This window comes from Phacochoerus africanus, chromosome 6 (genome assembly GCF_016906955.1).
Source record: "Phacochoerus africanus isolate WHEZ1 chromosome 6, ROS_Pafr_v1, whole genome shotgun sequence".
In the NCBI taxonomy this organism is placed as follows: domain Eukaryota; kingdom Metazoa; phylum Chordata; class Mammalia; order Artiodactyla; family Suidae; genus Phacochoerus; species Phacochoerus africanus.
In genome coordinates this window covers 33749266-33764117 of record NC_062549.1, presented here as the reverse complement: position 1 = coordinate 33764117, position 14852 = coordinate 33749266, and the positions used below count along the sequence as shown (strand labels likewise).

The following is a 14852-nucleotide window of genomic DNA, read 5'->3' as shown; positions in this document are numbered from 1 at the left end:
TGCGGTGAATGGGATGTGCCAGTCACTGTCCACCCCCCACAACATAACCAGTCTTCTGACATCTAGCATTAGCGACCAGTGTATTTATTTTTGACCTTGATAAATGGAATCATGCCGTGTGCACTCTTTCGTGTCTGTGTCTTTTGTTCAACATTATGCTGGTGAGAATCAGCCATGATGTTGTGGGTTGCAAAAATTTTCTCATTCGCATCGTTATGTGTATTCCACTAAATGAATACACCGCAATGCAACCATTCGCCTTGAAGGACATTTGGGTTGTTTCCAGTTCAGGGCTGTTCTGAGCAGCATAGCTGTGGCCATTCTTGTGACTGTCCTTTGGTGGACATTCACTTCTCAGGGGTGTGTACCCAGGAATAGAATTCCTGCCACACAGGGTGGGGATATGTTTGACTTTAATAGTTACTGCCAAAGTGGTTACACGACTTTACACACTAACCAGCAGCAGATGGGTTCCAGTTATGGACCGTAGGAATTTAAGGCCAGTAAATTGTGCTCAGTCCTGTCTTTCTTAGGCCCTTAGGTGTGGTGTAGGCTGCTAAGCACTCGTTGTATTATCTCATCTAATCCTCACAATGACTCTGCGATATTAGGATTGTTGTCTGCAGTTCACGGGTGAGATGGGAGACTCAGAGGTGGCTCAGGAAAGCCCTCCCACAGCACCCATGAACATACCTGGGGGCTTGTGTGGTAGTCTTAAAAGGGAGCCAGAGGAGCTGGCCCCTCTAGAGCTTTAGCCACAATAGAAACCGAGCTGCAGGGGAGTGAGGAGCACACACACCTGACCAACACAGCACGGGGGCCGGGGGGGGGGGGGGCAGATGGCACACACTGATAAGCCAACGTCACAGCTTTTGTTTTCACAATTCAATGAACAATGCTGTGTTGCAAGTATTTCCAAAATAAGATCAGGGAGCAGATAGCTTCAGTTGTACGATTTGAGATCATTGCTGAAATGCATCAGTGGACTTTCTGGGACCTCACCAGCCACTGGACGCCCTGACTTCCTCAAAAGCAAAGGTTTGCTGCCTAAGGGATCCGCTGGTCTACCTCTGGTTATAGTTTCTGTCAGCAGAGCCATCTCGTACCAACTTGGGGCTCGGCTGCCAAGAATCTGCCCCAAGAAAAGAATTTTCTTCCTGTTCTCTCCAGGGCTTTCTATATACTGTCTCTTCCCAGCTTGTCTCATATCCAGGCTAATGCTTCCTGTGTTTTCTGTGTCTGACGCAGGCAGTATCCACTCTTCCTTAGCTCCTCCAAAATGACCTGTTAATACTTCACAGCATTGCCTGGACATCATCAGGCCACTGTTTGACAGTTCCTTGGCACTTTTGTAATTTTTTTTAAGCTTTCCTTCTCTAGAAGAACCTGTTCATGAAGTGTGTATCTTCATGCACTTGTCTACACAGTGTTCCCATTTAGATTGCAAAGCGAATTTGTTGAAGGCCATCCTTTCTGGGCCTGGAAATTTTCCTCATCAGTTCCTGTAAGCACTCTTTGGATTCATTCATCTATGTTTGTCAACTGAGCGCCATCTGGCACTGTTCTAAGGCCAAGGATCCGCGAGTAGGACGGGCACACATGCCCTTTGCTCTGAAGCAGCTGCCAGTTTTAGTGGTGCTGAGTGTGGGGAAGTCAGATACTACAGAATAAATGAACAAAGTCTTATAGATTTGAAGTGGTGCTGTGATGGAAATAAAAGGCCGCTTGTGGGAGTAACAACCAGTGGACTTAACATTGATGTGAAAAAAAATAAAAGGGAGTTCCTGTTGAGGCTCAGGGAGTTGAGAACCTGACTAGCATCCATGAGGATGGGGGTTTGATCCCTGGCCTTGCTTAGTGACTTAAGGATCCGTCGTTGCCGTGAGCTGTGGTGTAGGTTGCAGATGTGGCTCGGGTCCTGCATGGTTGTGGCTGTGGCTGTGGCTGGCAGCTACAACTCCAGTTCAACCCCTAGCCTGGGAACTTCCTTATGCTGCAGGAGCAGCCATTAAAAAAAAATAAAAATAAAAATAAAAATAAAATTAAAAAAGCAACATAGATGTGATCCCACAGATCACTTTCTAAGGGCCAAGAGGGGCAACTGATGTCGCTAATGGCTATGAGCGACAGCAGCTTGTGCTCAGAGCCCTTCCCCACTCCGGGTCCCACCAAACAAACCACATCCTCCCTCTTTCAGTTCCTTCTGGCCTCGGTCTCATGCCTGGTGTTCATAGGTGCTAACCGGCAGAAAAAATGATCTTTCACAAGTTGCAACTGTCTCAGTGGGGCGCGCTCTCCCTTTCTCTGTTAAACATTGATTCGCTCCAGTCACTCAGGACCTTTTTGGCTGCACAGCCTCTGATAAATCACTGACTGTCTCCTCCCCACCCTCTCCTTCCCTGAGCTCAACAAACAGCTCAAGCGGATTCTCTCCTGCTAATTATTTGCTCAGGAATTCTGGGCCACCTCCAGATGTTTACTCTCTGACCTGAATGTGCCACCTCTTCAGAACGTGCCATCTCTTCAGGCTTAGAAGTCTTGTTTTTCTCCTCCAGAGCTGCCTCCTCAAGAACCCAGCTCAGGCACAAAAGTGGATGTGGATGTAGCTCTCGGCTGGCCTCCCACGAGCCTTCACTTCCTCAGAAGCTGCATCTTTTTTTTTTTTTGTCTTTTTCTAGGGCCGCACCCGAGGCACATGGAGGTTCCCAGGCTAGGGGTCTAATTGGAGCTGTAGCCGCCAGCCTACACCAGAGCCACAGCAGCGTGGGGTCCGAGCCACGTCTTTGACCTACACCACAGCTCACGGCAAGGCTGGATCCTTAACCCACTGAGCGAGGCCAGGGATGGAATGGCAACCTCATGGTTCCTAGTCGGATTCCTTAACCACTGAGCCATGACAGGAATTCCCCAGAAGCTGCATCTTTTTTGAGTTGCCTTATTATTCTTGGCAAAGTGGCCAGACTGCGCTAAAGAAATTAGCCAGTGCCTGGACTGATGCTCAGCTCAGGAGCCCCCTCCTCCTGCTGCCCCTCCTCCTGCTGCCCCTCCCCCACCCCAGTGTTTGATTGTTGGCAAGGCTTGGTGCCAACCGGGAGAGGGAGGTGAGGCCTCAGAGATGTGACCAGAGAGGGAGGCCTGATCCAGGAGGGAGGAAGGGACCAGCCTAAATTTCTCCTGGCTGCTGGTGAAATGAGATTCAAGAGGAGAGTTTTCCTAGAAAAAACAAAAACATGATGTGAAAAGGAGAGAGAACAAAGAAATCATTGGGGACAACCAGAGAGGGAGACCTTTTAGAAGGATACTTGGCTGCATATGCTAGTTTGAGCCTGTGAAAAGGAAGCAGTGTAGCAGCATAGGGGTGTGTGGGTGTGGGTGTGGGTGTGTGTATAGTGATTTCCACAGTGCATCTCAGTAGCAGCTGTTACCTTATGTGGATGAAGAATTGCAAGACTCAGAGTGGGTGCCATGGGTTAATGATCTGGCTTGTCTCTGTGGGGGGCACCAGTTTGATCCCCAGCCTGGTACAGTGGGTTAAGGATCCAGTGTTGCTGCAGCTACGGCGAAGGTGGTAGCTCTGGCTCCAATATGATCCCTGGCCTGGGAACTTCCAGATGCTGCATGTTCCGCTGAACAAGAAAAAGTAAACCCAAAACAAACAAACAAAACAATTGCAAGACTCACTAGTCATCTAAGTAAAAAAAAAAAAAAATTCAATTGGAAGGTCTCAGGCAGAGACCTTCTTGTTCTTGCATTCCTCCCTGGCTGCCTGAGCCTGCTTCTGGAGTTTGCACCTAGGATGTACTTGTGTTGATTCTAATCTAATTCAGATTAGAAAGGTTTCCCCCAGCACTGCACCCTCTTCCCCATCCAGTACCCTGTCATATGATTGATGATTGTTTTCCTGGAGCCGAATTGCTTTTCTAAATCAGGTTTTACTGCCTTCCTAGTGTTTGCGCTGTCTGAGGTTTAAGTTGAAAGGCATCCACTCCTTTTGGCATTTGATACCTAATAAATAAAAACCCCTAGCCTGAGTTCGACTGAGCTAGCCCAGGGCACTGTGGTCTGCACAGGATTTGCTTTAGGCTTGGGGAGTTCCTGAGAGTTTTGCCAGAGGCATGATCTGATCCCTGCCTTTGGAGACGAGCATCCTGGCCCTTGTGAAGTTGCTAAGATCAAAGTTTCCTGAATGACCCCAATTCATGCCAGTGAAGCAGCAGCAAATAAGTTCACGGAATTCGGAAGCAGCTAGACGTCTGTTATTGTGTCTCCTTCTCATGGGACTTGGCTGAAGGGAAAAACGTCTTGAGTTGCAGCTGATGAGTCTCAGACTTTAATCTTTTGGGAAGAAGGAGAGGAAGGAACTAACATCATCAGAGTGTCTACTGTGAGCCAGACACACGAAATATATGGCATGGTCCCCACCGCTCACCACTCTAAGTGGTAAGTAGCATCATTCCCCGGCTGGGCAAACTGGCTCGGGAAGGTTAGGTATCTGGCCAGCTTGGCACAAGGAGCAGTGATTGGGCTGTGTTGGCATTCAAACCCAGGTCTCTCTGCCTCCAGACTGCATGATCTTCCTTCCCATGACCCGAAGCAAAATGGTGGAGAATTTAGTGTGAGCGCTGGCACCTGTGGGAGGCTGGAGGTGACACCCGAAGCCCGCATCCAGCCCCCCACCATCTGTAGTTCAACTCACCACCTCTGTTGACATTGGCCTTGGACAGATGGCTTTAGCCTGAGTGACTTCAGCTGCCTCAAGGGGAACAGTGAATGAGCAACATACCCGGGTCTCTCAGGGATGGGGCAAGAAACAGTCAATAACGAGCATGATTGAAACCCTGCAGGAAAGTTTTAGGATGTTTAGGCAGGGCCATGCAAACAGGTTCTGTTCCCGGGGGTCTTTTCCTTTGAGGATGTATCTTCACACATGTGTTCTTTTTTGTCTTTTTGCCTTTTCTAGGGCCGCTTCCTGCGGCATATGGAGGTTCCCAAGCTAGGGGTCAAGTCAGATTTGTAGCCACCGGCCTACCCCACAGTCACAGCAACTCGAGATCCGAGCCTCATCTGCGACCTACACCACTCCTTAGGGCAACGCCAGATCCTTAACCCACTGAGCAAGGCCAGGGATCGAACCCGCAACCTCATGGTTCCTAGTCGGATTCCTTAACCATTGAGCCAGGATGGGAACTCCATGTTCTTTATCAAATTATTTGTCAGACAGCTATGATGTGATAAGCACAAGATGCTGGGGATACTACAACAGACTGGGATCCTACCTCCTCGAAGTTTTAATCTGATGAAGGTATAAAAATAAGCAAACAAACAAGCAATTAAACATAGAATCCAAACTCTGGTTAAAGGCCAAGAAGAAAGTACAGAGGGAATAAGATGGCCCAGGGTGTGTCTGGTTGGAAAATCCCTGCAACGCTCCCTAAGAAATAATGAGATGTGGAGTTCCCGTCATGGCTCAGTGGTTAACGAATCCGAGCAGGAACCATGAGGTTTCGGGTTCGATCCCTGGCCTTGCTCAGTGAGTTAAGGAGCCGGTGTTGCCATGAGCTGTGGTGTAGGTTGCAGGCGTGGCTCGGATCCCGAGTTGCTGTGGTTCTGGCATCGGCTGGCGGCTACAGCTCCAATTGGACCCCTAGCCTGGGAACCTCCATATGCTGCGGGAACAGCCCTAGAAATGGCAAAAAGACAAATAATAATAATAATGAGCTGTGCGTTCCGTTGTGGCTCAGCGGTAATGAACCCAACTAGTATCCATGAGGATGCAGGTTTGACCTCTGACCTCTCTCAGTGGGCCAAGGATCCAGTGTTGCTATGAGCAGTGGTGTAGGTCACAGACATAGCTGGGATCTGGGGTTGCTGTGGCTGTAGCATAGGCCGGCAGCTGCAGCTCTGATGCAGCCCCTAGCCTGGGAACTTCTATATGCCACAGCTGCATCCCTAAAAAGCAAAAAAAAAGAAAGAATGTATTTATATGTATAACTGAGTCACTTTGCTGTACAGCAAAAATTGGCACAACATTGTACGTCAACTATACTTTAATAAAAAGATTTTTTAAATACTAGTCATACAGAAAATTGATGTCTAATAAATCATGATCTTCAGTAAGCCTGATTTTTTTTCATTGTCTGCAAGGAACTTGCGGAAAGGTTGGCACAGCCCCATGTTGGGTATATTTCTGGCATCAAAGTCAAGCAGAGAACATTTCTATTTCCGTTTCGGGGGAACGTGAGAAAAGGCTGAGCTGACTTAGCTGCCCTCTGGAGTCCAGGCCTCCTTCTGGGAATGAGCTGGGTCGTCGACTTTTGAGCCCCAAGAGAAGCAGGTCCATCTGCCAGGAAGTTATCACCGTCAGTCTAGTTACCCTTGAGAAATGGCAGCCAATAAATGACTTAATTAAAGACGCAGTATCAAGAGGACTAAAATCTGTAATTCTGAACTTGCAGAAATTAAAAACGAGGCAAGGGAAGAATAGAAAAGCTGTAAAACTGGGTGAGAAACAAGAATGTGGCCCATTAACAAGAGTCAGTGGTGATAAAACCCACAAAACAAGGATTTTCGAAGTGAAGGAAGGATTGAATTAGCAGACAGCTGCAAAGGAAAAAGGTGCCAATAAGTTCTTCTCATCATTGGGTTGAGAACCATAAGATCTTTTTTTTTTTTTAAAGCCAGTAATTGCACTAAGGACACATTTTCTTCTCCTGTCGTTAAATGAAGAGGGTTGGGTGTTCAATTACAAGGGCTGGCTGGCTGAAAACCGCATCAGAGGGGGAAATATCTGTGTCATACAAAGTGTCACAGTCCCTGAGATACAAATGGTCAAGTGGTACTGTCTTTCCTTTTTTTTTTTTTTTTTTTTTAAGGGCCGCACCCATGGCACATGGAGGTTCCCAGGCTAGGGTTTGAACTGGAGTTGCAGCTGCCATCCTACACCACAGCCACAGCAATGCCAGATCCGAGCCGCATCTGTGACCTACACCACAGCTCATGGCAGCCCCAGACCCTTAACCTAATGAGTGAGGCCAGAGATCAAACCCTCACCCTCATGGATACTAGTCAGGTTCTGAACCCTCTGAGCCACAACAGGAACTTTTCTCATAGGAGGGCAAAACGACTTACTTCTTGGAACTTCTTTCTGGAGAAAAAGGGGGCCATCGTCTTTTTCTCATTTGGGCATCAAATCTCAGACTTCATGTTGAAACTAGATTTCAGCAACTCCCGACCTCCTGGATTGTCGTGCTGCTTTAAAAGGGGTAGGGGGTGTGCCTCTGAGGCCTTAGACTCAGAAGTTTCTCATTTATAGAATGCTTCCAGGAGTTCCTGTCATGGCTCAGTGGTTAACAAATCCAACTAGGAACCATGAGGTTGTGGGTTCAGTCCATGGCCTTGCTCAGTGGGTTAAGGATCTGACGTTGCCATGAGCTGTGGGGTAGGTTGCAGACGTGGCTCGGATCCTGTGTTGCTGTGGCTGTGGTGTAGGCTGGCAGCTACAGCTCTGATTAGATCCCTAGCCTGGGAACTTCTATATGCCGAGGGACTGGCCCTAGAAAAAACGAACTAAATAAATAAATAAAATGCTTCCAAGTCAGTGCGTTGTTGTTCTGATTGTTTAATTAGCCAAATTAAATACAGTTTCATTGTTTGGAAGTGGCTTTGGCGGTGGTGCCCATCATTAGAGTACAGAACTCCAGTTTGTTCTTTATGCAAATGCGGGTCTTGTGGCGTTATTATTATTGTTGGTGTTTAGAAGTAGTCATAGTTTCAGTAGAACAAGGTTTTCGATTTAAATTTGGTATGTTTGACTGACATCATTTTACAAATAGCATTAATGTCCAAAGCTATATAATTGGGCTGACTAACTGCCCTGGTGCTTGCAGGGGCCTGAGGTTGGTTCCCAGAATGTGGGACTTTCTGTTTGAAAATGGGACACTCTTGGGCAAACAAGGAGAAGTTGGATCACCCTCTTAATGCTACGTGACATGGTTCATTCTCTCCAGAAAAACTCCTAAGAAGTAGGCATTTATTTCTCCCCTTTCAGGTAAGGGGACTGAGATTCAGAGGTTAAAGCAATGTCACGAACAGCTCACTAATGGCAGAGCCTTGTGCCAAATCCAGGTCCATCTGGCTCTGTACAGTCAGGCTTTTGATACACAGATTTAAGAAATTGCCACACTGTGCTGGAGATGCAAACTATATATTCTGTGACTCTTCTGGGAATAACTGTTTTGTAGCTTTTGATTCTTAAAGAAGCTGAAAAATCACGAATCATCCAACTATTAAATCTTAGCTCAGATTTTTAAGCTTCAGGAGGAGGGTTCAGACATAGAGCAGAACATTTTCTGCGTGGAATCCTGAATAACTTTTTGTGAAATCTTGCCAGTAATTCTAAAGAAAAGCAGTGATGCAGTTCGGAAAGTTTACATTTCCAGCTGGAAAGCTCTCTTACTGCCCACCGGTTTGAGGGGAAGGCAGCCTTCAACTTGGCACGTTTCAAATGAGTCCTCTGTGTCTCTAGTCCACGGCTCAACGCTTTTATACACCAACACCCGAAATGGAAAGCAGCTGGAGCTAGCCTCAGCATTGCCACACTTTTCTTTAGGATCTCTGCTTTTAGGGAAAAATAAACACATTCAAGTCACTGCTAGGTCCTAGTGCCAGTTCAGGCTTGGAGAAGACTGACTCTGCCTAAACATTAGCTACTGATGGGTGAAGCAAAGGTACATTCACACATGCGGTGTGTTTATTTGCTCCTTCATCCAGTTATTCAACCAAAGCTCAGCTGAGGCCCTACTATGTCTCAGATTGATTATGCTAGGCACTGGGACCCTGAAGGGGAGAACCACCAGTCCTATCTCATGAAATCAATGGTTACGGCTAAAGAGACATAGTATTCAAAGTGCCTCAGATTACCCGTAGAGTATTATCTTAGGTCTGATTCCCTAGCAGTAGAGCCTGGGATGAGGGTTCTTGTGCAAATCAGTGAGTGAAAGAGTAGTCTCAGGGGAAGCCCTTAAGGTCGCGGGTTAGCAGAGTGGGACAGAGGGCCGAGTTCAGCAGGTACGTGAGCTCAGCTGAAAACAGCTGTAGGGTCGACTCAGCCTGATCCCATAGGAGCTGTGGAGTGTGAAAGGCATCATACACTCATAGCCCCTTAAGGCAAAAGGGAAAGCTTTTGTATTCTCAGTAATCAGGCATGGGCTCTGGGCTGTCTCTAGGAATTAGGGTATAACCTCTTGTACTTCTGGGTGAGGTGGCTCCAGTCAGATGAGGGCAATGCTTTTTTTTTCTTTTCTTTTTAGGGCCGCACCTACAGCATATGGAAGTTTCCAGGCTAGGGGCCAAATTGGAATAGCAGCTGCCAGCCACAGCAATGCCAGATTCGAGCCGCATCTTCAACCTACACCACAGCTTGCAGCAACACCGGATCCTTAACCCACTGAGCAAGGCCAGGGATCGAACCCAAAACTGTGTCCTATTCTTAACCCACTAAGCCACAACAGGAAAGATGGAGGCGAGTCCTAAAAGAAGGGCATGGCTGTGGGTGACTAGCAGCCAAAACTTACAGCAGCGGAGGGACAGATGCACCAGCCAAGTAAAAACAGGGGTCCTTCCTGGAGTGGGAATAGGGTGGCACACATCTCTGTCCATCCACGATGGGGAAAGCTCCCGAGGCCCATATTATGCTCCCTCCAGGCACACGATCACTGAGGGAATTGGACACAGAATCGCCCCAACTGGTTAAAATTGTCTTCACTTGAGGGGGACTGGGAGAGCTGTGCACATGTGCTCAAAGAACCTACAGTTTAATCAGTGCTTTAGTATCTAATATGAATGCTGGACTTTTACCATTGGTGTGTCTTCACTTAGAAGTGGATAATCGGAGTTCCTGTTGTGGCTCAGCGAGTTAAGGACCTGATGTTGTCTCTGTGAGGATGTGGGTTCGATCCCTGGCCTCGCTCAGTGGGTTAAGGATCTGGCATTACCACAAGTTGCAGCATAGGTCGAAGATGTGGCTCAGATCCAGTGTTGCCGTGACTGCAATGTAGGCTGCAGCTGCAACTCCAACTTGACCCCTGGCCCAGGAACTTCCATATGCCACAGGTGTGGCCGTAAAAAGAAAAAAAAAAAAAGATAACATTTTTAAAAAGAAGTGGATAATCTACAGATATAGAGAATAAACTAATGATTACCAGCGGGGAGGGGGCAATATACAGTTAAGGGATAAAAGGGTTATTACAGGGTTACAGATAATCGTGCGTGTTAAACTTTAGGAAATTGTACAGCACTGTAGAATTTAAAGACTCTTTTATTCAATAAAAAAAATTGAGGAGTTCTCGTTGTGGTACAATGGAAACAAATGTGACTAGGATCCATGAGGATTCAGGTTCGATCCCTGGCCTTGCTCAGTGGGTTAAGGATCTGGCATTGCCATGAGCTATGGTGTAGGTCCTAGACCTGGCTTGGATCTCATGTTGCTGTGGCTGGGGTGTAGGCCAGCAGCTGTAGCTCGGATTTGACCCCTAGCCTGGGAACTTCCATATGCCACAGGTGTGGCTCTAAAAAGCAAACACTTTTTTTTAATTGCAAAAAGAAGTGAGTTGAAGAACCACTATCTATCTTACTTTTTGCTTATATTTATCAAGTCTTTTTTTTTGTTTTTATTTAGTGACAGGCATTACCTTATTTAATCCTTACAATAACCTTATGAGTTAGGTACTATTATTATCATCCATCTTACAGATGAGGAAACTCATCTAAGGGTTAGAGAGGTTAGAAAAAACTTGCCCACAGTGAAGTCATATAATTAGTATTCAAACCAAAGTCATTCTGAATCCAAAACTCAAACCCTTAGCCACTCTGCCAAAGCCAGCTGTGAAACCTCTCACATTGGCCTTTGATGGACCTTCGCTAATTCATTCATTTATTCATTCAAAAGTGCTTTACTGAGCATTTCTTATATCAAGCTCTACACTAGGTTGGTATGAGACCTTCTACTGAGCGAGCAGTCTATGAAAAGGAGTATATATACCTCTGTCCTTGAGGATCATTCTCCGTGTGTGTGTGTGTGTGTGTGTGCGCGCACGCACGCGCGCACACGTGAACAAAACTCAAGAGGTTAATGCAAATGTTAGGACCTTTGCATATTTCCTAGTAACTCAACTCATCGTGTTAAACTTTTTAACAGGCTAAAAGGGACGCTAAGCGGACATCTGCAAAAGAAGTCACCATTAATGTCACAGAAAGCATCCGACAGGTGGACAGAAATCAAAGAATCACAAAGAAATGCATCAACTAGGAGAGCTGAGGGCCAGATGGACTTCTTTGGTGCCCTTCACATCCTGGATCCTATCGAGGAACTTTGAAGAAGCGGGTGGCCCTTGCTGCGTGGGAACGCTGTGGAATGCCTTGTGAGACCCTGTCTTACCCGGCAGCACCGCTGCCTGAGCATTGGCAGCCTCCTGTTTATCATGTAAACCTATCGGCAGAGCACTCCCATAGGGTATTAAACTGCAAATGTGTGTTCAGTTTGCCTCTTGCCCTCGGGCAGTCTGGTCTGATGGAGACGTGGTGAGCTAAAACCACCTGCCGCCGTGGTGTGTGCTGGGTCGGGCAAGCTTATTCTTTCTTTCTTTTTAAAATACCACCAACACAAAGTGTACTGTGTTCACTTACAAGTTGGCTTCCACCAGTTCTAAACCCTCATGTATGAGAAATCAAGAAAACAGGAAAACGTTGTTATTCTTGTTTCCTTAGCCCAGTATGAGATGGATTCAGGTCCAATTTTATACACACTGACCCCACTGACACCCATGGCGTGTGCTGGGGCCTCTCTGGGATACAGTCACACCCACGTCTCTCTCCTCCACCTTCACCCTCCTGGCCCAGGCCGGGGTCCATGTCAGCCTCTGAATCATAGCATCACAGTCATGGGCAATGCATCCAACCTCGGACGCCCTTTCGGCTCTGCAGACATTGTGTTTCTCCAGCTTTCCACTTCCTTTCCTTGTGCTGAGCGTTTTTTCTCTCCATTCAGGCCATTTGCAATGGTTAATCAAAGACCGGCCACTGCTCACAAGAGGGAGAAAATCTGAAATGTGTCGGCTTTCTTTTAGCCTCTCCTTGCACACCCAGGACTGTGTCATTTGGTGTCTGCAAAGGAATCGATTTAAGAAGCCGGTACCTGGTGGGTGTGTGTTCACGGGAACATCAGATCACCATGCAGTGTGTTAAAAATCAGGTAGCTGAGACGGGAAAAAATAAGTAAATAACCAATTTTGATAGGATTTTCTAGCATTTCTTTAAACATGTAAAGGTAGAAGTATTTTCCTCCAAAGTAATGTAGCATGATTTTTAGAGGACTCTTAACATGCCTGGGATTGGGAGAGGAAGGACTAAAGTTGTACCCAATCATACTAATAAACTCCACGTTTAGCAGAACTAGGCACTCTGATGGTGTGTGTTTATCTAACAGGGTCCAGAGAATTGACACAGGCAGGTTGAAAACTCGAGACATGTGGTGTCCCTATCTGCCAACTCTGTTATTCCTCAAACACAGGCAGGTCGTGTCCGTCCGTCCATCCATCCTTCTTTCCTTCGGTGGATTGCCTGTTTTTTCATTAAACATTAAATGCCAGTCCTGCATCGGGCACTGTGCAGAGGCTGAGAGGTTTGGAGTCTGGCCAGGCACAGCTTTGTATCCTGAATCTGACGGTGAACTTAATAACGAGGAGATTGGCTTAGATGCTGACGAGGTGTGTGGGGTGAATTGCTCTGCAGTGTATTCTCACTTTTATTCTCAGGATGGGTTTCTGTCCTAAACTCCGGATCTGGGTGTTCTCATCACTGTCTAAGACTTTACCATACACAAAAGTATGGTTTTCCCAAACCTTTTCCATTTTGTGATTCTTTGAAAAAGGGCTTTAAGGGAACTTCATGTTCCAGGACTTTTAAAAATAATAAAGCAAAACCTGTGATGCCCATGACCCCTCTGGCATTACTCAGCAGGAGCTACCACCTGCCGAAATTCGGCATTGGTCCTGCGAGTTCAAGGGCTCACTGTCCTGGGGCACGGACACGGTGCACGGTGCTTTTGTGCTGTGTTCCTTCACCAGTCACTGTGCTGCCAGCCGCAGGCTAAGCCGCATTTCTCTTTACAACCTTGTTTTTGCATCATGTAAGTGCTTCGTGCGGTTTGGAATTTATCAGCTTGAGACAGTGTCTCCGTTTGACATAGAAACAATTGCTCACTTTGGAGGAGAAGGAAATGAAGGGCACAGCTGGGTTTCTCCTGTCCAGAATGATCTGGATGTCCCCAGGACCAGAAGGTAAACCTTGTTACTGGAAACACATCGGACAACTTTTTCATGTGTGTATGATACAGGAACTGATTCTTATTGTTCTATTAGCCTAACACTTTCTCTGGCAAAGTGTGTGTCAATAAAGTCATCAATTGCAAACACATGGACAATTACAGAGACTCTTTACTGACACCTTACATTTGTATGTAGAGCTGCTCAGATTTTTTTTTTCTTTTAAACAAAGGGGGCTTTTACATAAGTGATACTTGTGAATCTTCCAAAAAGCCTTGTGAAATAGGTAAGGAGAACACTACTAGCCCCCATTTACAGCTTTAAAAGTATTTATGGTTCACTCAGCCAGTCAGTAGGGACTCAAGTGAGGGTTATTTGCCTGCAAATCCAGTGCTTTTTCTTTTTCTTTCCTTCCTTCCTTCTTTCTTTCTTTCTTTCTTTCTTTCTTTCTTTCTTTCTTTCTTTCTTTCTTTCTTTCTTTCTTTCTTTCTTTTTCTTTCTTTCTTTCTTTCTTTCTTTCTTTCTTTGGCCAAGCCCATGGCATGAAAAAGTTCCCAAGCCAGGGATCAACCCAAGCCACAGTAGCTTCCCAAGCTGCTGCTGTGACAACGTTGGATTCTTAACTCCTCCAGTGCTTTTTCTACCATACAATATGAGGCCTTTCTGGGCAGGAGCATCTAGCACAGGTGGGAGTCTCATTTGCAGGGGAACTGTCACGGAGCTGAGATGCAGCTGAGCGCAAGCCTCAGAGGGTGACTGCAGTGACAAGAGAAGGCTGGTGAGCTCCTGGGGCGTTTGGGTCTAGCCAGGCTCCTTTATCCCTCAGAGAGGGTGACCCCCACCTAGCATGAGAGGGCATCTCCATGAAGGTTGGAGAGAGGAGAGACTTTGGGATTCAGAGGAGAGTGAAAGAGTTCCCCCTCAGAAGAGCTGCTGAGACCTAAAGGTGATAGAGCCAGGGCAGCCACTTCTGCAAGCAGCCGAGTCCTCCTTGGGTGCTCAGCCCAAGGACTGAGCCTCAGCATCCTTTCCCGGCTTTCCCTCCCACGTGTCCCCGCCCGCCCCCACCTCTCAGGCCATCTGAACCCACATCTGCCTACACCCCCTGTCTAGGCCCTGCTAACTCACCAGCCCACTCACTGGCTGCCCCCACATGGCACAGAAATGCATCCCGTCCATATTTGCTCCCCTAAGCAAAACTGTCAGCTTGGCTGAACCAGATGGCAGGTGTGCTGGTTTGGCTGTCACGGTGTTAAAACCTGGGAATTTCCCAGAAAAAGTCAGCTCTGGCAGAGACTCCTAGTTTAGAACGCCACAATCCATGCTCATTGTCTTTCTTAGCTGAGCACATGCCCACCTAGAATAAAGGTTATACTTTTTAGCTTCCTTGAAAGTTAGGATTGGAGTTCCCATTGTGGTGCAGTGGTTAACGAATCCGACTAGGAACCATGAGGTTGCAGGTTCGGTCCCTGGCCTTCCTCAGTGGGTTAACGATCCCGCGTTGCTGTAAGCTGTGCTATAGGTCGCAGACTC

The 14852-nt window shown here is 46.9% G+C and overlaps 1 protein-coding gene across 1 annotated transcript in view; it reads left to right on the top strand.

Annotated features, from left to right (window-relative positions):
- Window positions 1-12447, top strand: part of BAALC (BAALC binder of MAP3K1 and KLF4) — a 90890-nt gene extending 78443 nt beyond the window's left edge. The window contains exon 3 of the mRNA XM_047782935.1: window positions 11195-12447. Coding sequence (XP_047638891.1) covers window positions 11195-11305 — 111 coding nt within the window. The 3' untranslated portion in view covers window positions 11306-12447. The remainder of the gene's footprint in view (window positions 1-11194) is intronic.
- The last annotated feature ends 2405 nt before the right edge of the window (window positions 12448-14852 follow it).